The sequence below is a fragment of the Channa argus genome, chromosome 11, assembly GCF_033026475.1.
Source record: "Channa argus isolate prfri chromosome 11, Channa argus male v1.0, whole genome shotgun sequence".
Taxonomy (NCBI): domain Eukaryota; kingdom Metazoa; phylum Chordata; class Actinopteri; order Anabantiformes; family Channidae; genus Channa; species Channa argus.
The window spans coordinates 3,652,535-3,672,861 of NC_090207.1; the positions used below are offsets into that span (position 1 = coordinate 3,652,535).

A 20,327-nucleotide genomic window follows, 5' to 3' on the forward strand; every position below is an offset into this window, starting at 1 on the left:
GTGTTATTCTTTTAAAGGTTGAAACTGAGCTGTTATCTTCATTTCAGGCTCTTTAGGTTGTGTGTGTGTAAGAGAGGCCAGTTTCAGAAAGAGCAGACATTTTCTTTGGCCCTCACTTTGACAAGGTGCTGTTTGAAGGTAAAGAGCTTGGGTTTCAGGCTAAATGCGGTGGTCTTCAAATCCCCCTCCCCTTGCCCTGAATGATCTTGTTTGTGGCATTGTGCCCCAAGCCATTTTGTTCAGACAATAAAAAGTAATACGGAAGTAGTGAGATCCAGTCCACATTTATTCTACAGTATTTGATTAGTAACTGCTACAATACTGCCCTTAGTGAATCAGTTATCAGCACATAAAATGTAATGCACAGTTGGCTAGTGCTAATGTTCATTCATCAGAAGTAATTTAAAGTTACATTTGTATTCATTTTATCAAGGGGAAATTATTTCTACCAGTAGCTTGAGACTGGTGGTAACAACATCAGTAGCAGTTGTTTCACACTGGGCTCAAACTCTGGTCCCCTGTGGAAAAGTGGCCCATCCACCACCCCAACCTACCCCCTTACAAACATTAGAGAATCAAATGCTACGTGACAGGCATAGCCGCTACGTGTCACCAAGCAGTAATACGCATCGGTTTGTTTTTAGCGGCTGGTATACTACAAGCCACCTATTGTGTCATATTTCACAGTAGGACAGTCTCTTCAAAACAAAACCTAATGCTTGTAAAAGATCCACAAAAAACCAGCTTAAAGAAAGGAGCTAAAACAAACGTGCTGATGAAGAGGTACAGCAAAATGTCCTATTACATTGTGTTTTGTAACTTACAATCCTCAAACTATTACAGTAGAGCCCCAAAATAAAACATGACCTTTGCACTTTTTAAATTTAAGCGAAAGAGCTTTGACTGTATTTATCTGATCATTTTAACCCAGAAAATGTTGGAAAGGTACCTTTTAAATGGCAGCAGCTAATTTCCTAGTAGTATTGAGAGAAGCAAGATGGTGATGGTGTGGGAACCAAAAACAAACCACAGGGACTGTTAATGGTAATGAAGGAACATGTCACCTAGAGCTTTGCCATGTTCATGTAGCTACTGTGTTACAGGATTTCTACCCAAAACCAAACTCGCCTCCCTGGTTTCTTTGCCTTCGTGACTCACGGAACTATTCCACACTCTGTCTCTCTCTGCTTTTTCTTACGTGTTTAATAAAGGTTTGCATTGTTCCAGCGGACATGACTCTCAGTCGGTGACTCTTTGTTCATACTTTTGTCCAAAGATAAGACAAAGGGAAACCCCTTTTTTAGTGTGCGAAATATGCAGCCGTGGCAGGAAGTCAAAGGCAGACTTATGACAAACTTATTAAGTGTTATACAATCAAATTGGCCCATTTGGGTGCCGCTGCTACATACACTGTAAATGGGGTTTTGCAATGTTTGGCGTGTTTTTTAAAAATGTATTTATTTATTTATTTATTTATTTTTAGCGAAGCTGCAAATGCTGCATCTTTCGATAAAAACAAATTTTATTTCCTTAGTTTGTGAGCCATGTCGTGACTCACACTACTCCAGAGGACTCTCTCTTCTCCCAACTTCATTTTTTTTTAATTGGCATGAAATGTAAATACATTTATCTTGCCAAAGCACATGAAGTAAAATAGTGAATAAACTGGGGGGAAAATAAACAAGTGATGGGGATACTGCTACTGCTGGCGGTAGTTCAGTGGGTAAAGCTGGCTGGACATTGATCATAGGATTGTCTGATCCCCAGCTCCTCATGTCCACGTGTGTCTGTTTCTAAACAAGACACTGAGCGCAATGAGCAGAGCTGGCATGTGAATCTATCTGTGTATCTGTTCATCCATCCATTACCTATACTGCTCATCTGTAGGAGGGTGCAGATGAGCTAGAGCCAGTCCTGGTTTTAAAAGCATTTAATTGTGAAGTTTTCGGTTGTGGTTGTTTTTGGCAGCAGCTGTAGGTTTACACACGGCACATTGTATTTTTTATGGAGTGAAACAGGTCCCACAGTTACATTCACAGTGCACACGAGTAGCACAGGAGCAGCAAACATGTCCAGTACTGATGCAACCCAGGAAAAACTGTTCAGCCAAACTAATTGTGGTTTATTTGGTTTTACCCTATGTATCACATCGCCTCCGCATACATACTGTGCCTTCTTGACAACTTAACACGGTCAACATAATCACCTGGCATGTTAATTTTGATTGAATTGTGTTCAGTAATGTGGAACTTTTGACCTCTACACTGTGTTTGGTACATGTACTGCATTGACTTACTTTTACTCCCTGATAGAAATTGAGTCACCAACAATGAAAAGTGGCAATGACACAATAAAAAAACAAACAAACAACTAAATCGTTTCGAAATACAGATGCAGAGCACTGAGTCAGTTTAACATGTTTTGGACATTGTTGGACATCCAGATGGAACTGCTGCGTCTTTACGGGCACATCCACATGGTAGGAGACCCTTGGCTGCACTGGAGGCACCTCAGAATTATGCCAGCGAAGCGGGAAATTGTTGCAGGGGTTGGAAAACCTTGTTGAACCTGCTTCCACTGCCACCCAACTCCAGATAAATGGAAGATGATGGTTTCTCGTAACATATGTTTTGTAGAGCCTTTGATCTGGTCCAATATAAGTGTACGTTCAGTCTGTTTACAAATTCAAGTCATGTTCTGCGTTACATTTGTACATCACAGCTTCCTTTTGCCTAAAGTTCTGTTTGTCTTGCCGTGGGGCAGCAATGGGCTGCATCTAGCAGTGGGTTTGTGTTTTTCCAACACAAAGAGAACCAGTTATGATCAAAGGGATATGAATGTGCAAATGTCATTCTGAGGTTTCTGTTGTGTACAGTTGTCATATATTTCTCAGGCAAAACCTTTTTATCTGCGTCATGTTGCTCTTCCCTTTTTCACAGTGCTCACATCTTCAGACAGCGACTGACACATTCAATCAAAGCAGGCAGCAAATTGGTCAGGTGGCATCTTTCTCACTGGCTGATCAATCTGACCATTGTGCCTTCGTGTTCTTCTTTTCCCTTTTCAACAGAGAGATCGTTTTGTGAAGCTCCTGGATCAGCTGCACAACTCCCTGCGTATCGATCTCTCCATGTACAGAGTGAGTCTCTGCTTTCAAACGATGAGGGGAAACTTTCGAGGCTGTAGCCCCTAGGCCCCCTGACCTTTCTTCAGTGATCAATCTCTTTAAAAAAAAAAAAAAAAAAAAAAGCATAAAAGACTTAAATCAACATTAGTTGATTATCTTGGTGGCTTATTGGGGGATTTACTAAATTGTTTAACACGTGTGCATGTGCTTGTCTGCAGAACAACTTCCCAGCCAGCGACAAGGCTCGCCTCCATGACCTCAAGTCAACTGTGGATCTTCTCACCAGCATCACATTCTTCAGGATGAAGGTAGAAAAAACAAAATTATAGCTCAACAAATCTCCAAACAAAACTTAAGAAAAACATCCAGCAGGACTTGAATTCTCTACAGAGGACTTTCTTAGGGCTTGTGTGAGGTTTCAAAACAGACCTATACTTATTTCAAAGATCAACGCTTTCGGCTTTTCCCACGGCAGACCTGCTGCAACCCTCCCATTTTGTATAAAATGTTGGGTTTTTTTTATTTATCTGCGCTCAGGACCGGCACCAAGGTGGCCCTTGGTTATTCATTGTTTTTAGCATCTCTGTGTTTTCCTGTTTCTGTTCCCTACAATTTCTGGTCCTGTGCAGGTTTTGGAGCTGCAGAGTCCTCCCAGAGCTGCCAATGTGGTGCGGGACTGTGTCAAGGCCTGCCTGAACTCCACCTACGAGTACATCTTCAACAACTGTCAGGAGCTCTTCAACCGCCAGTTCCAGCCTGCTGTCCAACCAGTGAGTGGCTAAGCAGTTTGGAGACTAAAGAATTGGACTTGTATTTATTATTTATGCTATTTATAATATTGTAGTAAGGCTGTAGTCAGTTTCGACTAAAGACAATGTTGTACTACGGTGGTGCATTGCAGTCACCAAAGATTTTCACCAGTTTGACCTTATCTCGTAATTATTACGTTACCGAATTATTTGTATTTTATTTAAACTAATTGACATACAGCCTATTTGACATTTTGAATAGTCCACTGAATTATCTACAGGTTTCATACACCATTTAAAAGGTCAAATTTAAGCACTTTCAAGGTCAGTTTTCAAGCTTTTCCAGCACCTTACACCTGTGGTAAATTAGATATTTGCACAAATAAATAAATACTTTAAATGATTGTCAGAGGTGCAAGCGAGTCCCAGGTGTAACTAGTTTTATTGTCGTCCTTATAAGCGCACAAACTCCTCAGACTACTATCGTGAAAGACACAGTTACAGTTTCAAGACTTTATTCAAAAGCACATGTAATACCTAAATAAAAAATCTTTAAGATTCAAGCATTTTCAAGGTTCTCAAGCACCCGTACAAACCCTGTATCTATTGACAGTTCTCTTTTACTGTAGAGTTTTGGAAGTATTGAAAAGTGTCGCTGAACTACTGTGATACTAAAGACATTCTAAGTTTATGTTTAGTTCTGTTTAGCATTTTTAATGTCCATATTTATGTTCCACATTTCACACTCACTCTACTCCTGCCATTGCAGATGTTGCAGCACATGCTACTCAAGCTTCACACAAATAAACTGTCCCCATCAGAAAGAGGCTAATCTTTAGATTACTGAATATTTTCCATCGTGCCCAGAAAAATGTTTCTTAATTTAGACCATTATACTATTTTAGACAAATTAACAATACTTTGTGTGGTAATTATTAATATTTATTTTATTTATTTATTTTTCCCCAGTCTTTATTGCCACATAAAGATAAAGGGAAACATTTTTTCTTGTTCAGAGCAAAATGTTTTATTTTGCCAATTTTGAACGTCTGATTTCAGATTCAATTTCATTAAGTGTTATCAGGTACTGCACAGGAGAATTTTGTTGTATTTTTGTGCAATGACAAGAAAGTTTATTCGTTTTTTTTTTCCCTCCCCCAGCCTAAACCAGAGAAGAAGAAGAAGAAGGTAAAAGAGGAGGGAGAGGAGGAAGATGATGATGATGATGATGATGAAGAGGAAGAAGAAGAGGAGGAGAAGAAGGAAGAGAGCCAGCCAGAGGAGCAGGGCCCAAGCATCCAGAATCTGGACTTTTGGCCCAAACTCATCACACTCATCGTCTCCATCATTGAAGAGGACAAGAACTCCTACACAGCCATCATTAACCAGTTAGTGCTGAGTGTTGTTCTGTGTCATTTACCTTTAATGTGGCTTATTGCAGTGCAGAGATGTGTTGAGCGGATGGTGAAAATGTCAGTTTATAACAGGGAAAATCTGTCAAATGAAACCAAGCCATTAAGCTTTTGAAATATTAAATCACATTGAATTTACAGTGGCTGATTGAAGAAATACCACTAAAAATTAGCATATGTAGTAATTTTTAAAAGCCTTTTGAGGATCATGGACAAATTATGCTGAAAATTATGAAACTGCTCTACCTCCAGTTCTTTCTGATCGTATTGAATCATTCCATTTGTTTTTACTCAGGGTTTGTCCGTTTTGTAAGTGTGTGGTCATTTGATGGCTCGTTTTAACTCCGCTTGCTTCTATTTGTGGATGTTTTGTGCCTGTGTTTGGTTTTTCTGTTTCTTCTTTACTCTGTGTGTTGTTGTTTTTTTAATGTTTCAGGTCTTTTTGTGTTTATGTGGTCATATGTCTTATTAGTGAGCTCATTAAAACAAGAACTCCAAACATGTTATGTTGGATTTTTCACAGAAAGCATCTAGGTAGTAAAAGACATTACATTATTGCTGTAAACACGTTAAACTGATAAAATATCATTTTGTTTTCATTCTGTAAATGTTCAAGACTCCCCCAAGCTATTGTGTTTTTGTGTGTAGTCTAATTGCAGGATGCTCCTTTCTTGTGGTTTCATACCTTTGATTATGCACATGCCGTCATTTTGAATCCCAAGTAGAATATAAACAGACACTAGAGGGGTAACAACTATTTCTGTGTGTTTATCTTGTCCTGAGCAGTGAACCCTGACCTTTTCTTGCCTTTCAGGTTTCCTCAGGAACTCAATGTGGGTAAAGTCAGCGCTGAGGTCATGTGGATGCTGTTTGCTCAGGATATGCAATACGCCCTCGAGGGTAAGGCTGTGTGTGTCTGTAGACAGAAAATGTGTGTGAGGGGAAAATAGTACCAGCTCAGACAGTTTTGCTGTGCTTGCTTGCGCTTTGTGTTCATGCTTGTTTTTGTTTTTTGTTGTTTTTGTCTTCATTTTATCCATGTTCTCTCCAGTGTTGGGTAAAATCGACCACTCTCGGTGGAAGAACGGTGAGAGTACACAGGAAACACACACAGTATCTGTGATACAGTCAAAAGCCAGTGCTGGATCAGAGTAGAGTTAGAGAGTCGGTGGTATAATTGTTGAGGAAAAACAAATTGATCCTACTTGAATATATAATCCAAAGCTTTTTCTACATCAACAAAACGTTGGAAGGCTATGAATCTTTTCAAATCATTCTTAAATTAGAAAGATTTTATAATGTTCATACTTCCAAGCTGCCCCATTTAGCCAAACTCTGTTTGTTGGCTACAGACTAGGTAAAATATAGAATGTATTGCGTTATTCTATACATGTGCTTTTTTTAAAATGGCATTTCATCTTAGACTAGAGTTAAATCTGGTGGAACAAGTGAATATTGTTGTCACAGTGATTCAAGCAAGTCTGAAAGTTTCTAACACTGTAAGAAAATGTATATTTTCATTTCTGTACAGTGTTGTGTATTTCCCCTACAGTCCTTCCTATCATAAATGTAGGCACATATGTCTGAGATATATGTGCAAGACTAAGTTTCACAATATTCTATCATCAATATCAGAAAAACTTCCGAAGACCATCTGACTCTCTTAAAACCTGCTTACTGGAGCTCCAAAATTTTCTGGCTCTTAATACTTGTAGTATCCTGCCCACTAAAGTATGAAAAATTACACATAATTACTTAAGATGACTGACTTTTTTTTTTTAAATGTATTTGGCTCAAATGTCATCTATTCTCAAGAGGACAGTAAAACCCCAGCTTGCTGAGTTCTGCAGCTGTGGGTCTTGAGTTTAAATCATCATTCGATCGCCTCCAGGAGATCATTTCCTAGAATTTTTCACTTTTAGTCTGCCTTGCAGTTCCCCTTTATCTTTGTGTTGTGACAGTGTTTTTCCACCTCTGAAGTCAATCTCATCTTACTCATTGCGCTCACTCATTAATTTATTTTAAACAGATGTGCTTTATTTTTTTCTCTAACTTGCCATTGGTTTGTAATTCTGCTGCCATCCCAGCTCCCTCCACATTTGTCATTCGCCGAGTTGATTTCTACGCTGGTAAGACTGTGTGTGTGATGAGTGTTTATGTGCATTTGTAATTATTTTATGTAGCCTGCTTTCTGAGCTTCTTTGTGCTGTGAACCTTTTTTTGTGTTGACAATATGGACATCGGTTGTTTTTTGGAAACCGTAAATACAGATGCACGTATAAGTACAGATAGTCACATCTTCTACTTATTTTTGATGTGTTTTATTATTAAGGATATGCTAGTTCTATTTTAGATTGACTGAGATATTATTAAAACTAGAATCCGAGTGTAGTGTGCCAGTGACTCCTCCACTCGTCTCTTTGTTTTATACGTTGGAGTGATCTCATAAGTAGAATTCAAAATGTAACCAGGCAGAGGACCAGGGATAGGTCTCCCCACTCTCATCACTTCACTCACTTGTTTTATTTCTCAGTTCATGTGACACAAACATTTGGAATCAAATTTTGATGAAACTCAGAAAGGCGACACTCACAAGTATGTGACCCAAACAGATATCACTCTGCTGCAGCAGTGTCTTATGCAGTGTAAAGGAAAACTTAGATTACTCTTTTATTGGAATGGGACAAAGGTTGCTCTTTGTTCATCACATCTGTGTGATACTACTAAGAGGGATCAAAATTTGAAAATAGAAAAAGAATTCGATACAGAACGATCAGCCATGACAGGATTATACGACTATGCTCATGAATATATACTGGACTAATGGGCACAAAGCAAACAACCTGCAATTTCTGCAACACACTTTATCAGAGATGAAACGTCTTCACATGCATGATTCTGAATCGTGGTCATTTTTACAGAGCACGAGAAGCACAAGCTCTGTAAGTCTGCTGACTACATGAACCTGCACTTCAAGGTCAAGTGGCTTTACAATGAGTATATAAAGGACATGCCTGCCTTCACTGACACTGTGCCTGAGTACCCTGGGTGAGACACACACACACACACACACACACACACACACACACACACACACACACACACACTTTGGCTCAGTATTCTCCCTTTTTCATCTCCACCGGACCTAAAGGGATCACATCCTAATTTATTGTTTCTCTTTCCATTGATAGCTTGCGTTATTATAGCATGGACACATGTTCACATTCATACACACTTAAAGCTGTGTTTGAAAACCAGAAATATGGAGAGCGAATTAATGGCAGTGATATCAAAAATATATTTTATTAATACCATAATTTGCAATGAGATCAGGTAAATGAACAAAAGAATTTGAAGTAAAAATGAAATAAAGCGAGACATTTTATAACTGGTGAATGGAAATGTTTTGAATAAAATGAATTTTAAAAATGGACTTTAATCAGCAAAACACTGCATCTTCTTTTCACGAAAGCAAAACTTTAATAGACCAAAAGAGTCCATCTCAGCTTTGTGGTTCATCAAAGTGGAAATGTGTTGTTGTTCTGCCAGGTGGTTCCTTCAGTTTGTGCTGGCCTGGCTGGCTGAGAATGAGGAGGTCTCCATGGAGTTCATGCATGGAGCTCTGGAGAGAGACAAGAGAGAAGGGGTGAGTCAAAGAGACAAACAAAAAAAACTGTGAATCTCTGAACTCCAGGTTTTTTTGCTCAGCATACATCTATCCTTCATGTTTTTTTTTTTTCATTTCAAACTCCTATGATTTAATCTGTCCTCATTTAGACCATATATAAATAAACAGTATATATAAACAGAATCAAGAAATTAGTTTTTGAAAAAGCTCATCTTGACAGACAGACTGCAGTTTAACAATTTATTAAGTGCCTCCAGAGTGAGAGAAACTGTGCCGCTCTCTCCTGCGGCACAGATTCATGCATTTCTTTCTGTTGCACTTTTGCTGGCAACATTTAAAGCTGTCAAAAACGCGTGGGCCCAAAAGTTACACGAAACTGACACCGGGCTGTAACTGTGTTCACAGAATCAGAAACTTATATGAACAACAGACAAAACAGGTGACAGGACTCACACAATTGAGGCTTAGCTGATATAAGTATCTTGACCGAGGGGTGTGAATCTTAGGTCTAATGTAACCTCATTCCAAAGTAGCTGGAAACAATATTTTGAATGCTTGAATTGGCCCCTTGGTATCAGCAATGTAATGAGATGGCATATGTCTGGTCATCTGTTGATTTTTTTTTTCCTGTCGTCATAAGAGTTTTTTCCAAAAGGAATTTAGCCGAGTGTGTTTTGGTGCTGGAACTTCACATGGCTTCGTACACAGCTAGGCTCCTAAAGCTTTTTATTTTTTTTATATTTCTCATATCCCATTCACAGAAACCAGTTTCTGACAGACTGTGAAGATTGCAGCCTTTTCAAAGTCAAACCACCTCCATGTTAGTCGGTGTAGTTGGGATAGTCCATGTCCAGCAATTAGTATTTCAGTCAAGTCCAAAAGAAGAAAATACTAATAAAAAAGACCAGAAATTAACTTCTTGCTTTACACTGAGCCAGATTTCAGAAAAGCAGAATGTGCAAAGTCCATATGTTTTCTATTCGGAAGAAGCAGCTTCTTCGGAAGAAGCAGCAGGTGAGTTGATGAGAATGCTGTGCAAAATCCCCAGTGCTGCAGCGCTGTGCTTCAAAATGTTTCCTAACGTCGTTGGTAAGGATTTAGATACTGTACATACTTCGCAGATTATCTTTTTCTTAATGTTCTCCCCTGAAAGAACAAAACAAATTTCAAAGATTCAATTTTTTTTTTCAAAGATTCAATTTTCTATTTCTTGTTTCCTGGGGTCATTGAAATTAGCTTCAGCAGACACCAGAATTAAATTAATTCAAACAAGAACAATTTGCAGACTTCCCCATTAGCGTCGATGCTATTATGATTAGTGTGTTACTACACACATCTTGCATAAATGTAATACATATCTATTGGATTTGCAAACACACAAGCACTGCGACTCAGTGCTCGCAATAAGGAAGATATTAGAGGTGAGGGGGAAATGAGATGTAATGTTGACGTACCTCCTAAAATATCAAGACACAAATGGATAAGACTTGATGTTTGAATAATCCTAATAAATAAAATGTTAAATTATCAGATACAGCTTCTGCTTATGTTTTAAAAACATGTAGAAGTGGTTTAATATTACATAAAATCTCTATACATATGCAGCCTGAGTAAATCTAATCTTATAACAGATATGTCCTGTCTTTTTCTTTTTGCTTGAAGCAGCTGAAAGTGAATTAGAGAGACCATATTTTTATGAGTTGTTGATGATGTTTCAAGAAGGGAGCTAATCTTCAGCAGCAGCAGGATAGTTATCTTTGTCCTAAACTGATGTCCACTGAAGAATGAAGGGCAACTGCAGTCTAGTGACCTTTTTGTTCAGAGAGTCTTCCAGGGACAGACGGTCTCAAATTATCAAATGTCACCAAACTGGGGCACATCAAGTGTTTTTATTTGGCACTAGAAAGTTATGGGACTGGGTGTGTCTAGGATTTGGTCCACAGCACAAAGATTTCATTATTGTAGTAATTTAGCTTCGAGTCTGCTTACTGTGGGTGTTCTCCTTCCGACACTTGTAGCACCATTGACAGATGATGTCGTATTAAATTGCAAAAAAAAAGTTGTTGAGTTCTGTGGATTTCAAATTTCTAATGCAGACCAGCGCATGCTGTGTTGAACGCAGTCTTCCACTGAACTGAATGTGAAGGTCAGCGTTTTTTTACACTCACATGAAAAAGCCTCCTCAGTGTCTCCGGGCAATTCAACGCAAGACTGAAACAGTTAAACGGTCAATTTTTCTTTTCTCCAGCTAAAATTGGTTAAATGACTGATTAGTATCACGTCTTCAAAATTTTAATTACATCAAACTTGAAATACCATTTTCAAATAGTTTTGAATTAAATAGTTAAAAGCAAAAAAAAAAAATTATTTTCAGTTTCCATTTATCTTAGTGAAAAATTGTATTTATGACTTTACCACTGCAATACCAGCACCAAGCTCAGATGATAGATTCAGAGCCTGCAGGTGGATGTGGGGCGTTTGAAATTACAGTATATGAACAATAGCAGCAGCAGTAGCAACATATACCGCAGCTTTTCAGGTGAGCAGAGCACTGAGGGATCAGGTATATTGTCAAACTCTAGTTATGCTGGATTGGATCATAAGTGGACAGGGCTAAATAAAAGTGGTAACAACCACAGACAGATTTGGAGCTGATCACTTAAACCACTGGCTGAGTTGGTCTGGTTTGCATCCTGATGTATCCCTGTTGCAGGAAAATATGTCATCAGTTTAAGTCATGTTGGTTGTTTCGGTGAGAGCACGCAAGCCTGTGTCACCCCTGCTGGTCCAATGGGCGACAGCAGGTTACGTACAGTCTCGTACAGGTGTAACGGTCTGAGCTGTCTACACAGGGTCTGTACTGCTACACCACTACCACTATGTACTTACAGCTGCTTGATTCAGAATACTGTCCATATTTAAGCTATAGTATGCAATATTTTTGGAATATTACATATTGTGTCACATACTGGTGGAAAAGGGAACCTTACACATATCACTTGACACACTGGGAGGGACTGTTTTAGAGTTGCACGCTTAAGATATTGCATATTGTAGCTTTAAATGAGTAGTTTGTTATATTTTTACAGGATCCACCATAAAGTGAACTATTTCCCTCTGAATTGTGGAGAATTAAATGTAAATGTAACATAAATTCAGAAAACTCCTGCACATTTACTCAAAATAGTGCTTAAGTACAGTAAATCTATTGAATTACTGACCACCTCTGTTTAAATGTAGAAAAGAAAGCAGGAAGTATAATCCAAGGATGCACCAAGCACATATTTTACTCCTCACCCCTCTCTTAAGAAAGGCTGATGGAAAAACATCTTTTAACTTATGGGCGATTGCAAGAAGCCCATTAGAGATTTTATTGAGGAACTGTTAAGTGCCCATTACCCCACTGTGACTCCTAAAGAACCGGTTATGTCCGTACACTGCAGGTTTCTAATGGTAAGAAAGAGGACAGGAAACGGCAGGACTCAATCCCTTTGAAACTATGTGGCATAGTTCTCTTGATCACCACGAACAACCATCACCAACCCCCTGGGTACCGTTTCCATTTCAGCCGTTCAATGGGTGAATTTATCTAAACGAATGTGTGACCAGTGCAAATCTTTACTCAGAACAGAACATTTCCGGTCATTATGTTGGTCGGCATGTATTCACTTGCACGAGAACGTGGCCACAGTATGTAGGAAAAAAATGAGAATGGTTTGATGTGTTATTTCATTTAAGTGAGTCAGTGAGGACGTTCAGGAACAGAACGGAGAGTGAAGATGAAAAAGGCAACGCTGTTTTAACTCAGCTTAATACCAGGTGTGGTCCACAACTCTGTTTTTCTGTCCGCTTGCAGTTCCAGCAGACGTCTGAGCACGTTCTGTTCTCCAGCTCGGTGGTGGACATCTTCACTCAGCTGAACCAGAGCTTTGAGATCATCAAGAAACTGGACTGCCCTGATCCCTCTGTGGTGGCCCACTACAACCGCCGCTTCGCCAAGGTCAGACGCTTAAGACATGCACGGGGTTCACATTTGTTGCTGTAGTTTGCACGACTTATCAGTGAAATGCAAACAGACGCCCGGTAAATCTTTAGCTTTCACGATGTCCAGTGTTTTTAAGAAAAAATATTAAAATTCATCATTTCCTGGATATAGATATGACACAGAGGGCATTTTAGTTTTAACCCACAAAGCAGCTTTAAATCATGAGTCCTCTCAAGAGCTTTAAACACACAGTGAAGCAATTTGTAATTGAAGCATGGATATAATTTTTTTTTTTTTTCACAAATTTAATTTAGAGCAGCTGCTTTTAGGCCCTGCCATTAAATCTAAGAACCCTTTCTGTGCAGAATTGTGTGCGTGTGTGTGTGTATTTGTGAGTGTGTGAGGGCTCGATCGATACCGGACTCATTAAATAAAGAATGTCCGTCTCGCTGTCCCCAACCCTTGACTGCACTTGTAATCTTCCTCTGCCGTTTCATCTCCTCTCGGTCTCAGCTTTAGTTCGGGGTCTATTTTGGGGCCATATTTTGTTTTACTACAGTGAGTTTTAAGTGTATATAGATATTTTTCCCGCTGTAGAATAATAAAGTCGTCCGATCGCCCAGCCATATGCACTCATTAACCCATCATGACAAATATAGAGAATGTTTGAAAATTCACATGCTAAGTTTTGTCATTAAAAATTATTCAGCTGCATAATTCACTGCTTTTAAGTTTCTAGCATCTGGATTTTTTCCCGGCAGATCATCTCAAGATCCATTAGATTGGATAGTGTATTCAGTCTTCCTGCGCCTGCCCCTCATAGCATGAATCTACCACCACCATGCTTCACTGTAGCGGTGGCAGCACCTCATGGTCACTTTACCATGAATGGTGGAAATCTGCTGAGATCTTCCAGGAGGTCCCTTCTGGACAAGGCCACACAGTTCTCAGAATGAAGTTTATTTGCGATAAATTTCCATTTACTGTAGATTTCTACAAAGAAACAGCTTTCGCTTCATAGTTATGGTTTAATGCATAGACCAAAGGCAAATGTACAACACAATGAAGCGTGCAAACTGTGAGGAGGCCAAAATACTTTCTAAAGCCGCTCCACTGTATAGGTGCCTTTAGTGCTTTCATTCACAAGATTCTTGTTCAAGAGAGACTTTGTCCGAGTCAGACTCTCACAGTTCTCCTATGCAGACCCTCGGGGAATGTCTAGGGAAGCTCTAGGTTGCGGTGCATGTGTGAAAGCAACACATTTCTCATCTAGTTTTTCTCTTTCGCCTCCTTGTCACCCTCCAATTCCTGAATAGTTTTCATCTCTTATCCTTTTTCTTTCTCTCCCTCAGCTTAGCAGAGTTATAGCTCATATTGAAATAGTGTGTGATGACAGAGTTACAGAAAAGGATAAAGAGAGACGGAGTCTTACAACGAGAGGACCGCCATGCTAAGTAATGCCGGCAGCTATCTGGCCATATGTTTAATGCATGAATGTAGGAGGGTCCATGTGGCTGACTCAGTGAAAAATAGGGAAACGTCTCACAGTGAGCAGAGGTGGCTGTGAGGGAACAGATACAAGCACTGTTTTTTCTCATTGCCATTTCTTGTCCCGAAGTTACCGACACGACTGATAAATTAACTTTTGAACTTACTTGAAAGTACTCTGTGTACTTTTTCATTGTAAACAAGGATGACAAGCCATTGTAAATTTGCTTTAACCCTTACGGACATGGTAGTGGATGAAATGTCATTAAATATTGGCAAATGTTTTTTCCTTCGAGTGTTTTGGAACCTGCGTTGTAAGATCTTTTAGCTTTTAATGGCTAAGTGCTAATTCATACAGGACATTATGCGATCAGATGTTGATATGTGGGTTTGTGTGGGAGTTTGTGGGTGACACACATCGTTGTCATGCTGTTTTCTGCTGCACAGATTTAGACCAGTTGTACCTTATTTGGGTTATTAAATTTAAAAAGGAATCATGACTAAAATCCTGCTGTGTCCTCAACATATCCCAGACAGTGGATATATGCCAAATGCACTACATTTAATCAGTTCTACTGATCAGTCAAACAGTATTGTGAAAAGTTAAAGTTGTGTTTGTATTGGGGGAAAAAACCCTCTGTCTTTTCAGGACAAAGATTCGGTCCCTTGACAAACAGTGTAGCACGTGAGAGCTAATAACCAACTAAGCTACTAAGGCAGATAAACAGGCAAGAAGACGGTGTGTAGAGTAACTGTTCATCAACAGATACCCAGGGATACACATGTCTTTTGGATGGAGACTGCAACTATTATTTGGCATTAGGAACTTTACAAAAACATAGATTAGCACATAGCTTTTCTTTAATAGATGGGATGAACTAATCCAGTTTCATCCGCTGGGACTCGGGTTCTGTTGTGAATTCTTCATAACCAGTCTCAACATTTTGTGGTAGTAAGCTGCTTCAGTCACAATTTGCGCTTAAAAAGTCGAGACTTGCTTTGACAAAGACATGACTTCAACCGGCTTCAACCTTTTCACTCCAAACAAGCTGCCTGCAACTATTTTCACAGAAAACACACGTTTGTGGACTTTGCAGGGTGAATATTTGGTGTTGATGAATTTTGCTTATTTGACACTAAAGGAGCAAACACCACCATTTCGACTCATTGGTCCTGGAGTTCTCTGGCAAACCTGTATTTCATGCTTGTGATCCCGCTCCACAGACGATCACCAAAGTGCTGCTGCAGTACTGTGCCCTGCTGGCCAAGAGCTTTCCCTCCTACTGTGAGAAGGAGAAGATAGTGAGTACTGCAGTATCACCACCTCACTATGAGCTCATGTCTGATTTGAACATTTTAAAAGCTACTGCACTCTCTGGGCGGTGCATTAATATTTTAGACCACTGTCATTGCCACCTTCCTTTGCAATTTAATTTTTACTGTCTTTGTCTTTTGCTTCTTTATTTCAATTTCTTGATTTTTCCTTTCTCTCCCATTTTGCCGTTTCCCACTATCCCCACCACCTGTCTTCCTCCAGCCCTGTGTGCTGATGAACAACATCCAGCAGATGAGGGTCCTTTTGGAGAAGATGTTTGAGTCAATGGGAGCCAAACAGGTGAGCAAAATGTTGTCCACAAACACACCTAAGACTTGTCCAGCACCAGTGGCTTTGTAATCAACAGAGGGTCAAGATTATATTTAAATCAACCTGCAGCCACAGATTTCACCGGATTACTGTACCATATTGGATTTGATATCAAATCAAATATTCTCAGTGACTTACTCTTGGGCTGATCCACCAACTGTTGCATTCAGTTTACCAACCTTCTTTTATTGTTTGTCTGTGTGCAGTAAAGACTTTACTTGAGTCTTAAGTCATATCTCTCTGAGGCAGGATTCTCCTTTGTCAGCTAGACCAAGACTAGACCTGGACTAGTATATATGTAGGCAACACTTATGACACATTTTGCATGCAATGACAAAATAATAATAAATAATAAAATGTATTGTTTAAAATATGTTTATCGATTGTAATCATGTATTGAATGTGGATTGAACGTCCTGTTACGATGATGTCATACCAGCCACTAATGCAGTTCTGCGTTGATGCAAAATGCACTAATGGCCATTTGGGACACTGTGGATGTTTTGGTGTTTAAACCCAACACACCCATGAAATGACAAGGAATCAATGCTAGAAGTTGGACACAACTAGAACTAAAATATGTCAAAAACATCGACTTCAGTAACCATTTCCAGAGGTGGGCATTTTCCAAAACTTTAAATCTGTAGTTGTCCTCAATATGTTTTATTAGAATTGTTTGTTGGGTTGCAGATGTTGACACTGTGAAATCACGCATGGACAACAAGTCCCAGTCCACCTTTTTTCCCAGTTGGTGTTCGTGTTTACCATCACACGGACAGACCTATGTGAACGATTGCCCTGTCCTCCAGGTGTGTCCTCTTTACTGAAATTAATCCCAGTTGATCGTTCACCACCAGAAGATGCAGCAGAGTTGGTTTTTACCCAGTGTGCAGAAAGGATTCTTGAGCTGAACCTGATGTTTAAATCCTTAAAACAGGATGAAACAAGTTTGTTGTGGAGTCAAACATTGACACCCCCCCCCCCCCCCCCCCCCCCCCCATGTGAAAAAATTAAAAAGTAACTTGAAAAGATTTCTGAATGGAATATTTCAGCAAAACTAAAACTGAACTTTTCTTTGTGTGGGTGGGTGGGTGTGTGCGCATGCACACGCTTATGAGCTCAAATTATTTAAGTAACGTGAGAGTGAGTGTGTTTCTCTTTCTCTCTACAGTTAACAGCTGAGGAGGAGAGGGTATGTCTGGGTTTATTTTATGCCCTCATTTCCCTTTCCCCAGTTCCTCCTTCAGCCCAAACATCAAAAACAAAGTGCGTTATCAAAGCAGAATCCCACCCTGAGCCTACAGCCTGTCAAACCTCTCGTTTTGTCTATTTTTAAGTCTTAAGCGAAAGTTCGATTAGAACTCCACCTCCTCCTTTTTCCTTTTTCCTCGACTCCCAGATGTTCACTCTCAGTAATTGACATTGGTTGATATCATTCATGTTAAAGAAATAAACATAAAACTCCTGTGCTATATTTGGTGCTGCTTTCTTCCAAAGCTTGAGAACGAAGAGGAAGCTGAGGAGTGTGATGAAGAGGTGGGTTCGCTTGTTTTGTTTTTGTCTGACATGGGAAAAACGAAACTTTAAGTGCGCTAGCCACGTCCTTAAAAGAAATCTCAACTCTCTGTTTGTTTCTTCTTTGTGTCTTTTCATTTCTTATTCTGCATTTGAGGTTTATTACGTTTGATTTAATTTTCGTTCCATTTTCAGCAGGCTATGTCTGGCAATGAAGGCGAGGATGACATGGTGGGTAGGACACCTCGTGAAAATCTGCCTTCAAAAATCAACAAACTTTTTTAAATGTGCCTTGTCTTGTCATTTAAAATAACTTGCTTTTTGTTTGGGTGGATGGGGACAATGTCTATGGCTGCAAGTCAGAGGATACGAAGGTGAGAGAGGGGGAATCCAGGTCATACTCATATCTTAGTTTTCATATCATGATTCTGTTAAATGTGTGTGTTTGTTTTTTTTTTTTTCCCTTCATTTCTTATTGTGTTGTGCATTTCAACACCAGTCTGGTGGCTCAGACTCGGACGGATCTGAGGTAAGACGGAATTAATGAAGGAAAATAATGACTATAAACGTCTTTTAGGTTTTAGAACTATTACCTATGAACAGGCTTGTTCTAAAAACCGGTAACTGTCCAAGATCACAAAAAGGAAGCTTTAATATGCTTCTTAATCATTTTGCCTATTATCAAGTAACTGTTACCCCTTTGAACTCCCCTTCTGCTTCTCCCCAAACACTCCTGATAAATTCCTCTATATTCTTGATGCCAAAATGTCCAGAAAGGCTCAAAGCTCTTAACACATTTACAGCTGGGCACTAAGACAGCCTCCTCCCTTCAGTGAGTGCTTAACAGTCTAGGCATTGAGCTACCAGATAATTTAACTTGATGGTGTATAAAAATGTTGTATTTAGCTGCCGCTAAATGGCTTCTCGGAACGGCTTCTTCTGCCAACTGACTGTAGGGGGTCTGTAACATGTCAGAGGAGGGGGGGGGGAGTGATATTGAGGAGAAAGTGTGAAGAAGCCTCAGCTGTGCTGGTTAATGGCTCAAGTTGCAATGTTAACATCTGTTAATGTGGATTTTATTTTTTTTTTTTAAATTAAGATCCAGGTGCCACTATAGGGCAGCTAGGGCCATTTCATATCTAACATTACATGTGTGCAAGTAAAAAGAAGCTGATCTCCCTAATAAATGTTTGTGTAGCAGCTGAAGAAGCCAGAATCCTTTAAGAATTCTTCAGATGTTTTATTTAAGGAGAGGATGCCCAGTATTCTTAATGATCGCTACAAGAACCCCAAATGCCGAGTGAGATTTCATTTGTGATGGGATTAGAAATGACACAGGGTCTGGTTAAGGGTTGTTGGAGTTGTCATCGAGTGTTAACAAGGGTGTTATCATTTTGTGTGCATTCCTTTTTTTATGGAATGAGTAGCTTGTTGGGTTGAGCACATGTGTGAAATCCTATTTATATAATGTCCCTTATTTTTCCATTTGGTTGTTATGGTTCTAGTTGTGTATCCGGGGTATAAATAGCAGTCAATATTTAGGCTTTGCGTGTTAGGAAAAGCTGTTTGTCTCTGCAGAGTAGTCCGCAGAAGCAGCTCCGCTCAATAAATCCTTTTCAAAAAGAAGTTTTCTGCAGAGCCTCTGTCTCTCTTCAACACGACACTTAAAGTTTAGAGTTTGATTATATTTGCAGTTTGCTGTACAGGGTCACATAGTGGCTTTCAGCTCAGCTGTATTGAAAACCATTTGCCGACGAGCAGCTTCTACTGCACAGTTGTGATAAAAAGCCTTTAACGTTTTTTTAACCTTCTTTTTGATTGTAAACCAGTTTATCACACTGAGTCTGTTGTCCTGTCCTACTCTGTCTCATCTTGTCCACCCTCAGGTTGACAACAAAGAGAAAGAGGAGAAGGTTGGTCACAGAGCTTTTTAACTTTTTGTTTACATTCATTCCTTTAACCAGCTCTTTGTGTGCTGTGGTGTTTTTGGGAATTACCTGCAGCTTATATACTGTTTTCATCCAGTAGAATTATAGTTCAAATGTTTAACGTTTCCCCACCTATTAGCTATATAATAAGATGATATGGATAAACAAGCATTATTTTACAGCTCTAACTTTATATTCAGATGCTTCTTACACTCTTGCTGGTGGGTTTGTTTGGTTTTTGTACATTTTATTAATTGGCTTCACCCGCGTACTGTACATACGCGGCCCCTTAAACTACAGCCCATGGAAACTGCTTAAAACCTGGGATTCAGAGAAATCTTGTGAAACCACTAATGTGCCAACAGCAGGATGAGACCAAAACCAAAAGTTAAAATGTAGTTAAAAGAAAATGCTGAGCTGCCACAGCTGTTGAGCCTGTCTCAGTTCAAAACAAAGAGACAATAAAGAGAAAAAATATTGCTTCACCTTTAATCCTAATTGATGACATTTAGTTTGATTCTTCTGTGGCAGCAGATGTTTTAGTTTACGTCCTTTGGAAAAGCATTGTTGTTATCACCATGTCTTTTATTTTCTCTTCATTTTTTTAATGTCTTTCATTTCTTTTCTGTTCAAAAGCTCAACCAGGAAAAGGTGAGGCATGAAAAAGGCTTTCGCTTGCCAAGTAATATTCCCGAAATATTTTTACTTTTAACTTTCCTAACAACTGTCTTTTTCTTTCTTGTTTTCGAATCTTTTTAGTCTGAGTCCAAGAAGGAAAAGGTGAAAACGTTATTACTAGTAGAAAGATTTGTAAATAACTTAAGCATTAGCCTTAAACTACACTTCGATA

The 20,327-nt window shown here is 39.3% G+C and overlaps 1 protein-coding gene across 1 annotated transcript in view; it reads left to right on the top strand.

Annotated features, from left to right (window-relative positions):
• LOC137136702 (protein unc-13 homolog B-like) overlaps positions 1 to 20,327 on the top strand; it is a 73,284-nt gene that overhangs the window by 40,715 nt on the left and 12,242 nt on the right. The window contains exons 14-23 of the mRNA XM_067522353.1: positions 3,071 to 3,139; positions 3,346 to 3,435; positions 3,757 to 3,897; positions 5,038 to 5,264; positions 6,103 to 6,188; positions 8,210 to 8,336; positions 8,838 to 8,934; positions 12,773 to 12,916; positions 15,614 to 15,691; positions 15,927 to 16,004. Of these exons, the coding sequence (XP_067378454.1) occupies positions 3,071 to 3,139; positions 3,346 to 3,435; positions 3,757 to 3,897; positions 5,038 to 5,264; positions 6,103 to 6,188; positions 8,210 to 8,336; positions 8,838 to 8,934; positions 12,773 to 12,916; positions 15,614 to 15,691; positions 15,927 to 16,004 (1,137 nt within the window). The remainder of the gene's footprint in view (positions 1 to 3,070; positions 3,140 to 3,345; positions 3,436 to 3,756; positions 3,898 to 5,037; positions 5,265 to 6,102; positions 6,189 to 8,209; positions 8,337 to 8,837; positions 8,935 to 12,772; positions 12,917 to 15,613; positions 15,692 to 15,926; positions 16,005 to 20,327) is intronic.